Raw genomic sequence first — 19,494 nt, 5'->3', positions numbered from 1 at the left:
ATACTGCTAATCGCAGTAATAACACGAAGAGGAAAAAGGCTAACAGGTTTGTACCGTAACATCGTATTTACTTCAGCGGTCCTCACCGGTACTGTTGATTACGCAAAAGACGGTTGACGCTAAGACAAAAAACAAATTGAAGAATTTAAATTAAAGGAAGATGTTTTTTGTTCGTCAAAAATTCCTATAAATTTCACAAACGGATGAACGAATCGGCAGCGATTTGGAGGTCGGTATTTATTTCTTCAACATCGCATCGTATCTCGATATACCGCAACAAGACTGCGCTAGTAAAAGAGTGGACCGATGTCAGCCCTTGACGGTATCTTCTAATAATGTCCGAGAAGCAATCTGGATACTCTGTTTCCTAACCGACAGCGACACAAAAAGACAAAACTATTGACCGATTATGTACAATTTTGAGCCGTACTTCTAAAACTTTATCTAATATACAGCTAGAAAGTTTAAGGCATTAATCGCCTCGTAAGAAACATATGTAGTCTACATTAATAACTGTCAAGGTGTAATAATTTACCTGACTACGCTAATACTTTAGCTAACAATAAGTCTTAAGCCTATTGGGCGCATTAAAATGAAATTTTATTATTAAAAATTATTATAATTTTATTTCTAAATTCAGTTCGGAAATTTACAATAACGGACTTCATAAAAAACCGATTAATTAAATAATGTACATATTTACAAGAAACTTACTAAATTGAGAAGAGTTATTTTTAAAAAAACAAACTAAATTTAGAGACTTCAAAGAAGCATAATGTAGGAATATTATATCGATTCATTCAAATCTCAAATATAATGCATTATCGCTAACACTTTAAAACTAAACCGAGTTCTACGAGAATAGGAATTTATCATGTTACAATCAGACCGAGATCATTCAGCCGTTCTTAGATTGCGGTGATAACCACGAACAAAAATCGGATAAATTAAAAGACAACAGAGATAGGAATAATCTCTTTCCTCTTCATCTTTCAAAATTACCACAATAATTATGACAAACCAATCGACGCTGGGTTAATGTTTCTGACTATCGCACTCAGATTCTTGTCTTCAATTCCCAGTTTACATGACATTTTTTAAAAAAGTACAAAAAGAAAATTTTCTGTTAACATAACGTCTGTCTTAAAGTAAATCACATAAATTACATTCGTCTTCATATTCCGTCCAGCGGAGGCATTCCATAAACTGTAAATATGTAGTGTGAACTAAAATGACCTCTTGAATTTTTTTTTGAAACAAATAATATTACGTAAGCAGAGGCTTAAGAAAAACCATAATTCGCATGTCATTTGATAAAACTTTGCCCGTAGACTAAATAAATAAAAAGATAAAATATTTTTACGATCGGTTAATTTAAAAACTTAAAAAAAAACAATTAGAAAGTTAATATTTAAAAAAATCTATGTATGTGTAGGTGAATCCCCGTTCGGGATTTTCCTCTCTTACTGCATAAATTCAGGTTCTGCGAATCAAGACGGTACAAAAAATTTAGTACGTTAGAACAAAGCTACAGTTATTACCTGTTTTAGGTAATTGTTGAGAAGTAGCAATTACCATCTACTGTCAATCGATGCGCATGAAAAAGTCGAGCGACATTTTATTTATCAATGTTTAAATAATAATAATAATAATAAGTAAAACTGCATATATTTAATGCATACCAGACTGTACCGGATGACTTTTAACAGAACTAAATGCAAATGTTCTCTAAAATTTTGAGTTACGATACGGTTGCAAAAAATCGATGCGACTATAAAAGTTAATATTCTTTCATGGTCGTACTACATTACTTTGTCCTCCTGTGTCCAAATGGCACGACCGGTTATCAAGCTTTCCTTTTTGAGTCTTGGACTAATTAATTATATATTTAAACTCTAACGATTCCTTGATATCGTCTATGCCCACCGGTTTGTTGTCGGCTAAGGCGGAGCAAGGCATATTTATCGAACCAGAAATAAGAAATCGGTCGACTATACTGCAGTTGAAGAAGCTTAAATTAATTAGAGGTTGCTTTATGGATATTATTTCAAAGCACGGTAAACGATTTCCTGGAATACCGTTATACGAATAATTAGAGAACTTTAAAGCGAGCTCCTTTAAAACTACAGAGAAGTTGGATGTGAAACGATCCTCAAAATTCATTTCCTGTATTTCCATTTTGATTTCTCCCTGACAATCTTAGTGCTCTGGCAAACACGGAGAAAGCTTTCGCTCAAAAATATCTATCACGGAAACACACTATCAGGGTAAATGCAAGCATTAAAAAATGCTACTCTATTTAAAGCGCTATACAGGTTATCGTAAAAGAGCGGTGCGGTTTCAGTAATTCATAGGAAGATTGTAGGGAAATTTCTAGATGTTATATTGTATCCGTGAAAGCCTTCGACCCAAAAGTTTGTTTATCAGCAGTTGTAACCGCAACGTCAGTTCTTGTATTGTTGTTGCGGTAAGTTTAGCGAGTTACTATGTTCTCGGATAAATACAAAGCAAAGTGTGTTTTATTGATGGCCGAATTAAAATCCGTAATTTTAGTTCAACGGGCGTTTCGACGTGAATTCGGAAGAGATCCGCCGCACAAAAATAACATAACGCGTCGGTTCAAACGATTCGAAGAAACCGGATCGGTTAAGAAACAGAAATCAACCGGCAGACCGAGTGTACCGGACGAAAAGGTTGAACTAATTAGACGATCGGCAATTAGAAGTCCTGGGAAGTCCATCCCCCCGTCGAATTAGGTATTCCAAAATCAACTGTTCACAAAGTTTTACGTAAAAAACTGAAATTACACGCTCATAAAATCCAGAAACTGCAGGAATTGAAACCCGATGATGGTGTAAAACGTTAAGATTTCGCTGTTGAAGTGTCGGACAGAATAAGTGAAAACGAATAGTTTTTAGACGATATAATTTTTACAGACGAAGCTACATTCCACGCGAATGGATGCGTTAACAGACACGATTCACGAATACGGGGCTCTGAAAACCCACACTCAATTATCGAGAAACAACGCGATTCGCCTAAAGTTATGTTTGGTGCGGTGCGATGAAAAATCGTGTAATAGGGCCTTTCTTCTTTGTTGAAAAAACAATTAATGGAGTCGCGTATCTTGACGTGTTAACCGATTATCGCTTTCCTCAGCCGGATGAACTCGAAAACATTCATCGAATTCATTTCCAACAAGACGGTGCTCCCCCGCGCTTCAATGCGTCGGTCGCGGACGCTTTGAACGAAAAATTTGGAGATCGATGGATAGGCCGGCAAGGATCCGTACTTTGGCCTCCAAGGAGTCCAGACCTGACACCTTGCGATTTTTTCTCGTGGGGGTACATCAAAAGCGTTGTTTAAAATTCGCGACCTAAACCGCTTAAAAAACAGGATTAATGAAGCGATGACAACCGTTAACGAAAAAAACTAATTTTTGGAGAGAAGTCGAGTATCGTTTGGACATTTGTCGAGCGACTAAGGGCGCACATATTGAAATTTATTAATTATGTAAAATAATGTTTGAGACGACAAATTTGAAAAATAAAAAACATAAACTGTAAGTAATTCTCTTTTAATTTAAACCGTGTTCAAAACCGCACCATTCTTTTATGATAACCCTGTATTTAAAATGCTACTGTAATTTAAAGAAAGATCTATCGCATATCTACACGTATCCCTCTTTAATCTCGGTCATCTCTTGACTCTTCTTCAAAAAGTCAGAATGTGTCTTCAAGATTAAAAAATGTCAGATTATCGACCGGCACCCGTAAATATAAATCGTGTATACCAATATTAAGGAAAGAAGAAGTCATTCCTTAAGATAACAATAACACCTATTAAACCAGACTGCAGAACCGTCTTCATGAAACAGCACACAATACTTCAATGTAGAAGAAAGAGTTGCGCTTCTATTGGCATTTTAATAAATTACTGATCCATTTAAATATCTTACCACCGGTTTATCAAAAATCAAATTAAAAAGATTTCTTTTATAAAAAAAAAAAAAATATTACATCGAATGAGTTTTAATTAATTTTCAATTACCCTTATAAATTAATTTATTTAGTATCTTCACATTTAATTTAATTTGTTTATTATTTCAAGCGGATCTTAAGAGCGTCTATCTTTTTAATTATAATTAATCGCATATTTTGTGATGTTGCACTTTGTATCACGATTTCTCTTCACAATTTATGCAGGTAAATGCCGGGGCACTTATTTTTTTTATCCATACACTAGTCATATCTACTCGCTCCTGATATTATCTATATAATAAATATTATTATTTATAATACGACCACAAAAAATATTATTTATTTAATTTTGGTCTCTCAGTAAGACTTTAGGCTAAACAGGCTGATACTTCCACGGGTTGCACGACACCAGGGGATGGAGTAGTTATTCCTTTAAGATATTCGAATCGGTTTTCAGATGGCTCTTTCATTTCTGGAGGAAAAACAATTTTTGTTGCGGCGTACATTTACAACAAACGATGCAATATCATCGATCGGTAGGTCGCTCCCGCCTACATTCATTTCCTGAAGGTATGCAGGTGGGATGTACACTTACCGCCTGAAGCTAACCTTCGGACAGGGTTGTTGTATCTTGCTGCGGTTTCGTAACGGTTACATGAACATATTATTTTTTACCCTTGTTCTCTTATTCCTGTTTTGAGTTCCATAAATGTAGGACAGACACCGCCGAGTCCGTAGCGAGAACACTACTCGATGCATTCAACTTCAGCGGTTCTATGCACGTCTTGTAAAGAATAAAGAAATTAATGATCGACTGTGACAAAAACTATTTAGTCGTTTGTTTTCATAAATTTGTGACAGAAGATCGATTACATGTTCTTTTTTTTTGTAATTTTTAATACTTCCATTTATTTTTTTGCTTTTACGTAATAAATGCAAAACAGTAAATTTTTACGGAAAATGTGAAAACCTTTACGTTCAAAAAACCTTGTCTAACCTATTTATAAAACTGTAGAAATATTAAATATCGGTGATGGGGGAACAACTTGAAGGATTAGATTTATTTTTTATCGGGACGCTACAAAATCTAACAAATAACATATAAAAGATAATCCCAAAATTTTCTATTTTTTTCTTCTCGTAATTTATTATCGTCAGTGTTACACTGACGATAATAAATTACGATTATTTTTAAATTTATTTCAAAACATCATCTTATTACAAGTTTTAAAAAATATATATAAGTAGCTATCGACTCTAAATATACCCAGAAAACATTTATAAGTAAAAATATACATACGATAGCAAAAACTCTGTCAAAAGTTTTATACGCTGTAGGTATTACTAAGACTATCCTTTTTTAATGAAAACAACTCTATAAGTTAATCGTCTTTCAATAATTAACAATGCATAAGTGAAAAAACATAAAACAATACTACATGAGTATCGAGTTAATAAAAAAAATTTCTACATATATAAAAAATTAATTCGTTTAACGTACGTTGATATTATTTTAACGCAATGTAATACCCTAGGAATTAAATTACAGTACGTATAGAACTTATAACAACAAAAACAATGTACTCCAATAATAACTGTTACATCTATGAATTAAATTTTAAACGGTACCATAATAAAAAAAAAACTAAAATGTTGTTAAATTAATAAAAAAATACAGTAAAAACCCAATAATCCAAATGTTATGGGATGTACTTAGTCCATATCTACACGTACTTTGAATTAATCGATTAATCTTTACCGTCCTACTTCTGCTTATATTTAAGCTTAAAGGTTATCTAAGGACCATTAAAAACTATTCAAGATTTAGAAAGAAAAGTTGTCATTTGTTTATAACCGCTATTAAATAAGGCGATACAACGTTATAAAATCTCTACGCTAGCTTTTAATAATCTATGAATATACCGCTAACAAAAAATTATTTTTTTTCAAAATTGCTGTAGATTAACCAAAATCCAGACTAGATCAGATTAATGGGTTTGTACTGTTAAAGATAGCAAGAACATAATTTGACTTGTTCATAATACAAATTTATCGCTAAATATCACTAAATACATCATAACAATTAAATTTACAGTTCACCATATTTACAATATAAATTAATTAACGCATGACATTGCATTTTCATATTTACATAGGTAAAGGAACGGTTTATAATATTTTTATGGAAAATAGTTTGTTAATGAAAAAAAAAAAAACTCCAAAAATAGCAAATATCCATTTTTTTTTTTTTTTAAATAAAAATCTTTATTTTAAATTAATCAGTAGTAAGTTATACGACTGAATAAATTTTGTTAATAATAATACCTGTAACAACTGTACTATTTCTTAGAAACACTAAGGTGGCATAATATTGCTAATAATAATTCAAACAAAAATTCACTTGTATTTTTATAGATCCTTGCATAGTGTGTAATATTGGAGCAAAATGTTAAGAATAGGGCTACTCTGGCTACTGACAATATATCTAGTGTACCTGCACAAATATTTTATCTGAAATAAATACGTACATATTTTGAATATTCAAGATACAAGCTTTCTGCAGTATCGTTTACGGTCATTCTGGAAAATGTTTCCATTATAATTAAAAACAGTGAAGGATTCTGAAAAATTGTTAACATACTAAAGTAGTCTAAAAAGATAATAAAAATTTTACAGAATTTTTTCTAATATTAAATAAGTTGCCATTTTCAAGAATATAGCGGGGTAAATTTCCCTTTTTTCTTTTCCTTTTTTTAAAACAAGTTAAAACGGTTATAACATTAACAAAAGTAAAAATAAAATGTAATTGTTAATAAAATTAACAATAAGATGATTAAGTGTTTAGAGTCTTTAAATTTGTACAATAAAATAGAAATGTATATAATCTATCAAGCTCTATTAAGTAGTGGAGTTGTACTGATTGTATATCATCTACACCTCTTATTCTCATTGAACTCTTTCCCCTTATAATAGAATCTCTTTTGAAATCACCAGTTTCTCTTTCCTTCTGACCGAGTATCCTTACAAAGGCCCTCGATGTTTTCTTGCCGCTAGTCGGCTCGTTATTTTCTACTTATAATTAGTTTTCTTTCCGCGCCTCTGATGTTAATTATTTTCACTTTTTATCGCTAAAGTTTTTTTTTAATTTTTTCACACCTATGCTTTTTGCAATTATTTTTTCTACCCTAAAAGTCACAGCTTACCTACAATCGACTTCATTTGTCGTTTTGTGTCATCCACACACACATATATATATATATATATATTTCTAAAACTGCACTTTTTGCCACTTACAACTACTACAATTTTATTCTTTTTACATTTATCCATCAGTAATAATGTATTTTATCAGGGTGACATAGAGGGATAGTGTTTACATTGCTGTAAGGTCAATTGTAAATGCCACGTACATTTTAACACGGCTGAATCAGTTATATTTTAAGGTTACAGCTCCAGTAACCGCTCCAGTACCTTTCCAGTACCGCTCCAGCCGCCTTTTTGTTATGAAATTTTAATTAGTATCACACCTTGCTGTAAAAAGAAGAGACACAGCTGCCAAGAACAGGCTTTAATTCCAAAAATCTTACCCTGGGTCTGGAACTTTTTTATCGTGTGCTTTTTTCTACATAAAGAAGATTTTTTTGTACACAATAAAGCTCTGGCTTTCATTATTCTACAGTAATTTTAAATTCATCTATTTGCCGCTTTCTACAAACCTTCTTCTTCTGTACCGGTATGTAGAGCTATTCCAACATTTTATTCAAATCTTGCGTTAACATTGTATTTATATTTTTTGATATGCTTATATCCCATCCCCCTATTTCTTCTGCAACTTTTAAAACTTTTAAGCTACACAGTTTCTTCGAAAACACGATTTATCATCAGATGGATATTCACTGTATGAACACACATAAATATATTTATTACATAAATGTGATTCTAGTTTTATTATATTGTGCGATACCTATGTATTTAGGTATCTCTGTATAAGTGTAATTTTATAATATTTGACAATAATCCAAACTGCAAGACTAATATACACTTTTATTTCATCTTTATCATTAAAATCCATATTTAAATGCATGCCACCCAAATTGTAAAAAAAAAAAAATAATACCTTCAGTACGTTCTAGGTTCATTCGTGTACGTGATATCATCTTCTTATATGGATTTTAAAAAGGTTTTTCCTGATTTTCCAATTACTTGATAATACTTAATATAAAATTTTGTAAAAATCTAGTTCAAACATCATCTTCAATTATACCAAATTCATACTTCAATGATTAGCCGTTTCTTTTCTTTTTCTATGGCAAAACAGAAAATCTAGAGCACTTACAGAAAAACCTAGCATTCTACTGTTCACACTAATATCACCATATCAACCAAATTTATAGATATAATATTATACAAAATGCACAGCATACAATAACAAATAAAGCATACAGCACGGTGGGTGTCTCCGAATAACTGGGTACTCCCAAAAATGAAAGAAATGTATGACTAAACATTTATTTGTTGAAAATAAATTGTATGAAAATGAAAATAAAATTATATCATTGTTTCCTAATAATTGTTCTAACCCGGGTAAAGATCAAACAGTTACGGAACAGATCTTAATCTGCAAGAGCTGCTTTAAACTTAACACTGCAATGAAACACGTAGAGTTTGATGCTAATAGGAATCAAAAACATATTGAGCTTTTTGCGCACAAGATAGCATTAGCATATTCTGACAAAACTCTTGGAAGGCTGGCATTTAAGCAGTCTGACGTTGCCAATGACGTAAACATCCATCACCAAACAGCATTAAACCATTTTGAGAAAGCTGGATACAAAAAAAAAGCTCAACGTTTGGGTATGACCCGATTCAAAAAAGTTTGAAAAATGGATAACCTACAACAATGTGCAAACAAGATTGTGGTCTAAGCAAGGAAAAGCTCCAATCTGTGGCAAAGCCCACATTGTTGCCCAGGAAGTTTATGTTGTGCGTTTTCTAGGATTGAAAGGGCATTGTGCATCACGAGCTGCTGCCGCCAGGCAGAACGATAAACTCGTCTGAGTTTATAGAGTTGACGATTATTGCTATTGCACCTAGCAAATAAAAGAAACATCCTGAAATGATCAACAGAAAGGGTATACTGCACTGACAATGCCAGATCACAAACATCTTTAACAACCCGTCAGAGATTGAGACAACTTGACCGGGAGGTTTTAATGTCTGCCATGCACGGACCTGGCACCATCAGACTATCATTTGTTTCAGACTCTGCAGAACTCCTGGAATGGTGTTAAGTCAGTTTCAAAAGAGGCTTGTGAAAACCACATTAAAAATTGCAATATTACTGTTGAACCGGTGGTAAGATTGCAAAAACATTTGTGACTTTATAATTTTAAGATAGTTTATTGAAATCTGAAATTCTGATTGTCAAATTTAGAAACCAACAATGTAGTTTTTAAATCCTCAAACATAATTCAGTGAATCATACTTATATGTTACATGTTACTTACTGTTGCTGTTATTATTATTATTATTATTACTAATTAAGTTTGTGAAAATCCAAAAAGAAAAACAATTCTGGTTCTGTGGTTGCAATACATTAACATAAACGCACACATATAACCCTTTTTTAATAAATATTTACTTATCATCTCTCAAATGTTACATATTTAAAGGGTACGAGTACAGCACCGTCAGTAAGTAAATATTTAGTAATCCAAATTCAATAACTGTACTTATTTAATTTTATCTGTAATAATTAGACTTTCATAAAGTGTGACTGCTAAAAATAGACTCATTTTAGTCAAAATAATAAGACAGTATTATTACTATATGATGGTAAGGTAAAATGTACAGATATTTATTTGTTAAATTTTTATTATAAAAGTAAAAAATATTCAAATTTTAAAATCCTTTTACCAAAAAAAAATTTACTTTTCTAAAAAAAAACTATTAATAAGAATGCCATACCTATTTGTGAAATGTAAATATGAAACTGCAATACCATAAATATGAGAGATAGTACAATATCATAATTTCCTCATGCACACTGACCATAACGTGCAAATTTTAATATTAAACTACATCGTTACTATTCTCATCACTAATATTACTGCAACCATTACTATCATGATTGTGATCATTATTTTCATCATCGCTTTCATTCACCTTTCGACTAGGGGAGGGAGAATGTTGGGGTGATGGTGGTAAACTAATAGAACCACCGACATTCGCTTGAGGACCACCGGGAGGTGCCAAATTAGTGGCCGACCCGACCCTCTTCAACCCCTTGGTCGCTACGCTAGCCAACAAAGAGCTTAGACGTCGACCGGTATGCGGATGCCCTTGGTTATCCTGTAACATTCCCCCCTCCCTTTAAATAAAATCATACACAAATATTACATTTTTTTTAAAAATAAATTATACTGAAAAACAATTATTAAAAACTTTTGTCAACAATAATTATTTATAGTTCTAAATCAAATTTTAATAAAAATAGATTAAAAAAAAAAAATTAGCTCCGAAACCAGAATCAAACAATGAAATTACATGATCTGAATTCAATGATAATACTAGCCCTAAGAAAGATGGACAAATTTTATCCTTGAATGGGAATTTGCCTGAATAGTTTATTGTTCACTTAGACAATTGTAGCCCTTTCTCATGCGGCTCTTATCTAGAGAAAAATTAATTTCTTTTTAACCTAAGTAGGTCGATGTAAAATTATTGATCGGTTATGATGAAATAATCAGTAAGATGGTGCTCAACTAAATCAATGGTAAACTTGATTAAACCAGGAAATAGATATAAATTACATTGAAATTACAATTAATTACAAAGAGGGCTGAACTTATTAAAGAAAATGATGATAAGTGTGTGAGAGCAAGAAGAGTTAAAGTGATTTGGTATGCCCTGAATTATTTACAACTTGAGTAGAGATGATGTTCAACAAACTCGGTCAGGATTTGAAGGTAGAAATATTTGTACCCCCAAAAAAAAAAAATAAATATGAAAAAATTAACAATTACGTAGATATTATGTGTGTGTGTATACACACAAACCTTAGATTATGATATTATGATGTAAACAATACTGGAAGATTGATAATTGAAATGATTCATATTTTCAAACGTAAAAATGCTATTAACAATAGAACGGATATCAACGATTTAAGTTGTGTATATGCTAGTATAATTTAACATATTTTTATACGATTTAAATGGAATCATAAACAATATTTAGGATCAAATTTTATTGTGTAAAAGAATTTCTATAGGTGTATGTACATGTTTTATTATTTTTTATGATATTTCCAGTTTGGCTAATTAATAAGAACGATCCAACATTGTTTAATATATCATTAAGTAGATTATATTTTCAGTTATACTTCAGAAAGCTTTGAATTGAGGAAAACATCATTTTATTACTTTTCTGTGTTTATGTTTGTATAATAATATTATAAAACGGTTGTGTTACCTAAAGAGTTGTAAAATAAAATATTTGTTATCTATTACACAAACAACCGAGAAGTTTCTTTTATATAAAATAAAGACACATGATAGCAATATACTAAAAGAACAGAGGTGGTTAAAATTGAACACACTTGCCTGCAAACTAATTAAGTTTTCTAACTTAAAAAAAAGCACAAATCCAATGGTAATTTCAGCAGAACTTACTAGTGTCAAAAATAATGATCAAAATACTATAATGAAAGTATACAATTTTTAAATTCAGTTAAGTCTGTCAACAAATTAATTATTTTCTGTTATCTTCAGTAAGGACTGCATGGACATTAACATTAAAAAAAAACAATTGCTACACAAGGAACACAGAATGGTCATATGAAATTAAAACTAAATAAAAAATAATTTGGTAAGGATTGTTAGAAATTTATGAAATAAACTGTTTAAATTCAAAGTAATATATGGTAAAATGAAAATGATAAGTCTACTGATCCACGGGTTCAGTCGTGTTTTCTCATGATAAAATCCAGTCACAGATTAAAACTGGAGGCAAGAATAATTTTGAAAATAATAATACGATAAGGTGCATTACAAGCTTGGAAATCTATGGACAGTCTAGAAGAAAATCGATGATGATATTAACAACACGGAAACTTAACCTTCGGTGTGGAGATGTTGCTTAATTTTAAGGAAAATTATGACGACAGTAATGCTGATATCTAACAAATCAGCAGAACTACAAAAAGAAACAAAAGGAAATCACAGACACCTTAAAAAATGTATTCATTAAAATATACTATTAAATGATTAACAATACGGTTATTTGTTGTTAATCTTTTTGTTATTTTTATTATACGAATTAATTTTATAATCTTAAGTATGTGTTGCATTTTCTCTACATATAAGGGTTGTGGTTACAGTGTCAGTGATAATATAATATGTATTTCTAATCTTCTTCAAATTACTACGATTAATTGGCAGTTTACAAAATAAATGATTTGAAACAGAAAAGCCCACGATAGGTAATGGCAATATTACGTACTTAAAGGGGGAAAAATGTTACTGTAATTCTAAAATAAAAAAAAGTATATCGTATGTAAATTGATGTAGGTATTATCGATTACAGTAAAAACATATTTATTTTTCTTAAAAAAAATAACATAAGCTGTACATAAAAATAAAAATTAAAACGTACAAAAAACAATAAAATAAATATTATTAAAATATTTAACCGCCACATAGATCAAGAAAAATGATTATTCAAACATTACAGAAAGAAAACTTACTTACCAAAAAAATAAATATTGTAAAACACATGCAACCATCCACCATCGAAAGAAATATTACTAGATCTGAATGAAGACTATACAACATGATAAAAGTAAATAAAATACACGGTTTAATTTTAACAAAATATTAAAATAAGCAAAAATGACAATAAATAATAACAATATGTAATAATAATAATACCATAAATACTACACCCAACACCTATAAAGAAATAACTAATGGCAAAAATTACCAACACCAAAACATGTAAAAAAAAACTGTTTTTAAATACAGCATACATTTAAACAATCCCATTTAAATATAAAAGAAAAAGCATAATAATAAAAACACTTAAAATTCACACTAAAATTGTATATAATAGTTAACACTGATATCCAGTCGTTTACTAAAACTAAAATAAAAGATTTCAGAGATTTTCTCTTCATCTTTATGATAGTTTATTTATTCCTTAATTTATTGTCGGTAGTTCTTGGAATTTTATGACTCTATTAAAATATAAAAATACATCATCTAAATGCAGTAATAAAAACCAAGTGTGGGTTACAAACTCAAAAGAATACTAACATTTACAACCACTTTTTCCTGAAAATTATACCCGCTGTAGAATAATTTTCCGCTACAGGCAAATTAAATATAAATATATCATGTCATTATCGTGAGTTATGCTGCAGGAGCAAAAATAAATTTATGACATTTTTTGCATAAATATTAAAATAAAAAAAATAAATAAATAGATAAAGAGAGAAGTTAAATTATTTTGCGACTTAAGATTTCATAAACTTTATTCTACATTTATTCTGTAAAATATGAAATTGTACTGTAATGCCTTATTGCTGTACTAATTTATAAAAAAAAAAAACTATAGGTTATGAAAATCTGTCTTATGTTGTTCAGTTAGTAGGCGATATCAAAATTTTACTTGAGGGTGATTTGACCAGGCTGCCTCAATTTGTATGCCAGCTGTTATCAAGACGTACAATTTTTATATTTTATAAAATTCTATTTCAAAAAATTTGTGGGTTTTTCACAGGTATTTAAAATCAAAAATAATACTGAAAAATTAAATTCAGATGTCAAGGCGCTGATGATGCAGTATGTATTACATAAAACTTCAATTTAGCAAATATAAGATCGATTATAGATACACAGACATAATGAAAGATCAGTAAAAGTATAGGCATAAACTGTTAAATTTATTATTGACAGTTCGAACTTTTAACTGATTTTGCTTGGGGCTATCCCTCATGATTTAATTCTCTTCACAGCCACTGAACAAAATTCTTAAAAAAAATTTTAAGAACACATCAAAATATAAAAAAAATATGATGAAATGTGATAAAAGTTTTTATAATATTTAATAAATTAAAATCAATCGATTTAAAAAATATGGGGCATTGTGCTTCAGATCTCATACCAACTTATGTAACTTTTTAATGGTAGAGTAACCGGTTCCAATTTAGTTAAAAATTTCACAGCTTCAAAATAAATGCTGTTAACGGTTTCGCTGATGGTAATTCGAGCGGTGCAGAAGCCATTTAACCGTAAAAGGATCTTCTGGAAGCAATTTTTGGGTGAGTAGCTAAAAAGTTTTGAAATTTTACAGTCAAAAATATTTTTAATTGAAAATATAAAAAAAATTATGTTTTTTTTTCTCTGAATAGTTTACCTTGGAACACGTTAGATCATTTATTTATTTACTTGCGGTTGTTTCTTCTTTCTGATATGTTTTTCCTTCGTTCTTCAGAAAGTTCAGCTCAGTTGTTCTTGCATTTTGGCGCTTCTTGGGACCTTTTATTTTCATCTTTTAATATTCACTTTAAAATTTCTCTTTCTCTTTTAATATCTTCAGATCTTTTAGGTCTTATTGGACTTGTGCAAACCATTTGCCTTTAGTTACTTTTTGGAAGAAATCAAAGATTTGTTATTCAACCTACTTTTGATTCATTCTAAATAAATGGGGATAAAATGCGATTCGTCGTTTCCTTTACTGTGATTTTTCTGACAATTTTTAAATTTAAATATAAGGTTTGTTATTTGGAATAAATTTTACCCGATTATTTAGGACTAAAATTTTTCTTTCTTTTTCTTCTACATTCTCTAGTAGACTTTGTTGTTGTACAGTCTTAGGGTTTCTGTTACATGCAGTGCTTCTGGCTTCATCACAGTTTTATACTGTTGAAATTTTGAGTTACATGATAAAAACTGTTTGCTATATGTGTTTTTTGTTATCTGAAAAGCTAATTCCACTTTATTACCTCTTTCAATTTAAGCTTTTTTTATCTAAAGAATTATAACTGATCCATTTTCCAAGATCATTGAAATTATTCACCTTTTCTAATTTTTTATTTATTAATTATACTAACGAAATTAACGCAGTTTTTCTCATTAGTCAAAATTTTCATTTTCTCAAACATGATTTTTAATCCTATTTTAGCAGCTTCTTTTTCTAGTTCTTTAATTTGTTGTTTTTCAGCTTCTTTCCAGTTTTTAGCTAATAATGCAATATCATCAGCGAATGCTAAACAGGTAATCTTTAATCCTTCAGTTAGTCTTATTCCATTATTTTTGCCTAAATTTTTATCCATTCTCCAACTACCATTTCAAAAGCACAGTTAAAGAGTAATGGAGAAACTCCATCGTCTTATCTTATGCCGGTTTTGATGGGAAAAGGATCAGATAATTTGACCAGAAATTTTATTTTTGAGTATGTCTCAGTTAACGTTGCGGTTTTGTTATCTAATTCTCTTAATATTGAAAAAAGTGATGTTCTACTACCGAATCGTATGCTTTTTTAAAATCAATAAAAGTTTTAAGATATGTTTTATTTTGATATTTACAATATTCCATAATATTTCTGAGATTAAAGATTTGCTCTGGGCAAGATCTATTTTTCCTAAATCCACCCTGATATTAACCCGGTTGAGGTTCGGCATGATTAAGAACAGCTTGACAGAATTTTAAATGTAAATTCCGAAAGTGAAATTTCCCTGGTAGTTTTCTGGGTCTGTTTTGCATCTTTTTTTATGAAGTGGGTGGATGAGTGCAGTCTTCCATCTTCAAGAATTTTTTCATATTCCATACTTTGCTAAAAATTTTGACTAGGGATTCTTCTGCCTTTATCTTGGTCTTCGTCCACATTTCTGCTATAATTGAACTTTCTTCAGGCGCTTTATTATTCTTAAATTCCTTAATTAAGTTTTGAGTTTCATCCAAATCCAGAGATGTGGAGTTTTCTGTGTCATGGTTGTTAATTTTGAAATTAAATGTTTTTTTTTGGTTTCTCACAATTTAATAAATTTTAGAAATATTTGCTAAGATTTTACTGTAGTTTGTGTTATGTGTTTTTTCCAGCTGAAGACTTGGTGGATTACATTTGGTTAATTTTTGTTTACATCTTTGGTAGAAGTTGCGAGAATTATTTTTACTAAAGTTTTCATATATATATATATTTGGTTTAAAGGTTCTTTCTCAATATTTTTCTTGACATATTTAATCTTTTTACCAATTTCTTTTCAGATCTTAGGGAATTTTGTCTATTTTCCTAATTTCTGGTGGTGTTCTACATTTGGCAGGCTACTTTTTCTCTTATAAGATGGTCGCATTCTGATGTCCACCAAGTGTGTTTTTTAACTCTTTTACATAATGCAACATTCTCTGCTTTTTGTATCATTTTGGTTTTAATGTTGTTTGGCTACACCAACCCGTGGGTTCGCAGTATATACATTAAATTTGTTTGATCGCACAAACTTCTAGGAAATGAATTCTGCAACAGACAGATTTGGGAAGACGCATTTCACCACTAGACCAAGCCGGTGGGGTTATTATTCTGGAATCTATCCATCCAAAATTACACCCTTGACATCAAAAAAACACAATGAGGCTGACTTTAAATTTAGACTCACTTTTATCATTCTAGGAGATGATGGTATTTCCAGTGCATTACCTGCAATCTTTTCAAAATCATACTGGAAGATCCAGAATTTGTCTTAAATTGTAATTTTTTGTAAAAATTTGGCATCAAGTTCTGAAGCCATTAGTGCGAATTTCCTTGAGGTGTTCTTTTAGTTCTGTTGTGAGAATTCTAGAGACTATCTTGGCACAATTCTTCCATGTTGAGATCCTTATGCAAAGTTTTCCATGTGGTGCCCCTTACTGTTAACAGCTTCACCTATTCTTAGGTCAATGAGTCAATCATTTTTCTGAACAATCTGGATAATTTTTTCTATATTTTTTCACAATATTTTATATCTCTGCTATGATTATAATTGATTTTTTGTGTTATTTTCTGCTCTTCCTAGCAGAAAACTCTAACATTCATAGTTGATGTGTTTCAAAGTACCTCGATTCTCAAAACTACTTTTAGCACTGAGTTTTTTTTTTGAGTTGGGATTGTCGAATAAATAGCGATGTTAAGCTCCACCCACTACCCAGCCCTATTTTCATGGCTTTCAAAAATGAAAATGGGCAAATATGTTCACGGGAAAAGAAACATATAAACTAAAGGATTTAAAAAAAAAAAAAATATAACATAAACTTAGCAGTTACTACAAATAATGCCATCAGGAATAAATTAAGAAATGATATAGAAGAAAATGACAGTTACAACAAAAATGGGGTATACCAAATAAAATGTGATTGTAACATGATATGAATAGGACAAACAGGGCAAAAATTTAAAACAACATTTAATGAACGTATAAGATCATATAAATATGAGAAAAAAGATTCAAATTGTAAAACATATTTGATAGAAAAAGAACATACTCCAAACAAAATTATAAAATCCATAAAATATTACACTATGGAGAAAAAGGAAAACGTTTAAATATTCTAGAAAACATGAAATATTCAAGCTAAAATTAAAAGGACAGGAGATATTATTGCACAAATAAATACTCAAACTGATGTAATATTTAAAAATTTTAAACTGTTAAAATAAAGAATCAGAAGATTAGTTTCAAAAAATTGTATCATAGTTAAGAACGGGAAGGACAAAGCAGAACTCATGAAAGTAGGGAAGAACTTAACATTGCTGTTTATTTGATGATCCCAACTTGGGAAGACTCAGTGCTAAAAGTAGTTTTGGGAACAAAGGTACTCTGAAATGTGTCAACTACAAACGTTAGATCGATAATGCTAGGAAGGCAGAAAATAACATTCAAATCAATCTTTCTATATTCTTTTCAGTTCTTGAAGCGGTGATCAACCTGGGCGTTCAACATCTTCCATGTTTTGACTTCCTCCATTGAATCTTTCAGGACACTCAAACAAAAGCGCAAAGCAGTTTTCCAAATGCTTTTGAAAACACTCTGTTAGGGTTTTGTTCAATTTCATTAAAAATTTCAAACTGTCACATCGCACAACTTTTAAACTTAGCATTATTCTGGTACATAACAGAAACACAAGTACACTAAAGGATAACTCAATCAACTGAACAGCCAAGAGTGCTTGCTGATGTTTGCCGTGCAGGTTCAGACATGTCCAAGATCTGTGCCACAGAACCCACAACCAGTTTCTAAGAGGTAGAAATACAGTCTCATTATTTAATAGAAGTGCCTAGTACATGTCGACAGGGTGATGATTCAATGACTTTGTACGAGATCTGAATTTATCAAAAAAGGAGGCAGAACTTTTAGATTCAAAATTAAAAGGTTGGAACCTCCTCCACCACAAAAAAATATGTGTTTAGAAATAGGAATACTGACTTCAAGAATTTCCCTGTATTTGAAGATGGACTTGTTTTTTGTAATAATGTTTTTTCATGACTGATTCGGTCATGAATACAAAACAAAGGAGTGGTGTTTGTTTATTGATTTGTCTAAAACTAGTCTGAAAGCTGTGCTTCTGCACATTGGGAATGAGTTTCCATCAGTGCCACTAGCTTATGCTAAGGATCTGAAAGCAACTTACGTGATAATGAAACTTCTGCTAGATAAAACAAATTATGAAGAATTTCAGCGGAATATTTTTGGTGACTTGAAAGTAATTGCTCTGTTGCTAGGTCTTCGACTTGGTTTCACCAAATACTGTTATTTTCTTTGCAAGTGGGATAGCAGAGACCAAATAAATCATTACATACAGCAAGAAGGCCAAACTGAACAGCATTAACTCCAGGAAAGAATAACGTTAATGCACCACTTGTTGATTCAAAAAAGCATATTTACCTACACTCCATATTAAGCTGGGGATTATGAAAAACTTCATTGAAGCAATGGATCGAAGTGGACTTGAATTCACTCAGAGAAGAGAAGAAAAAACTCAAAGAAGCAACTTTGTAGGACTTCAAATTAGAGAATTATAAAAAGATGACAATTTCGATCGTATGTTACATGAGGTGGGGAAAGCTGCATTTTTAAGAGCATTTGCCAGAACTTCTTAGGAAACCGTACATCTGAAAATTACTAAGAAATAGTAGAAGACATTTAAAATCTTATAAAATCATGGGATGCAACAAGTCGGTGATGATTCAGTTTTTGGACTCGCACTTGGATTTCTTCCCATCAAATCTTGGAGCAGTCAGCGAAGAAAATCGTGAACGGTTCCATCAGGATATTTCAGATATGGAAAAATGGTACCGGAGCAAGTGGGATCCGAACATGCTAATTGACTATTTTTGGACCCTAAAGAGAGATGTTCATGATGCAAAATATCGTAGAAAGTCAAACATTACTACTTTTTAGATAAGATTATATTACACTAGGAATGCATTTTAAATATATTATGTTATAAAATTAAAATAATTGTCTGTAAAAATCCTTATGTGT

General features: G+C 30.8%; 1 protein-coding gene across 4 annotated transcripts in view; it reads right to left on the bottom strand.

Moving 5' to 3' along the window:
* The window catches only part of Pdzd8 (PDZ domain containing 8), a 158,100-nt gene that overhangs the window by 43,821 nt on the left and 94,785 nt on the right, over positions 1–19,494 (bottom strand). For 2 of the 4 annotated variants that reach the window (XM_075370139.1, XM_075370142.1), the window contains exon 15: positions 10,146–10,331. The exons of the other annotated variants lie outside the window; for them this stretch is intronic. In XM_075370139.1, coding sequence (XP_075226254.1) covers positions 10,146–10,331 — 186 coding nt within the window. The remainder of the gene's footprint in view (positions 1–10,145; positions 10,332–19,494) is intronic. 4 annotated transcript variants of the gene reach the window in all.

This window comes from Lycorma delicatula, chromosome 7 (genome assembly GCF_047948215.1).
Source record: "Lycorma delicatula isolate Av1 chromosome 7, ASM4794821v1, whole genome shotgun sequence".
NCBI lineage: Eukaryota > Metazoa > Arthropoda > Insecta > Hemiptera > Fulgoridae > Lycorma > Lycorma delicatula.
Note: the sequence above shows the minus strand (reverse complement) of the source record. Positions and strands in the feature narration are given on the sequence as shown.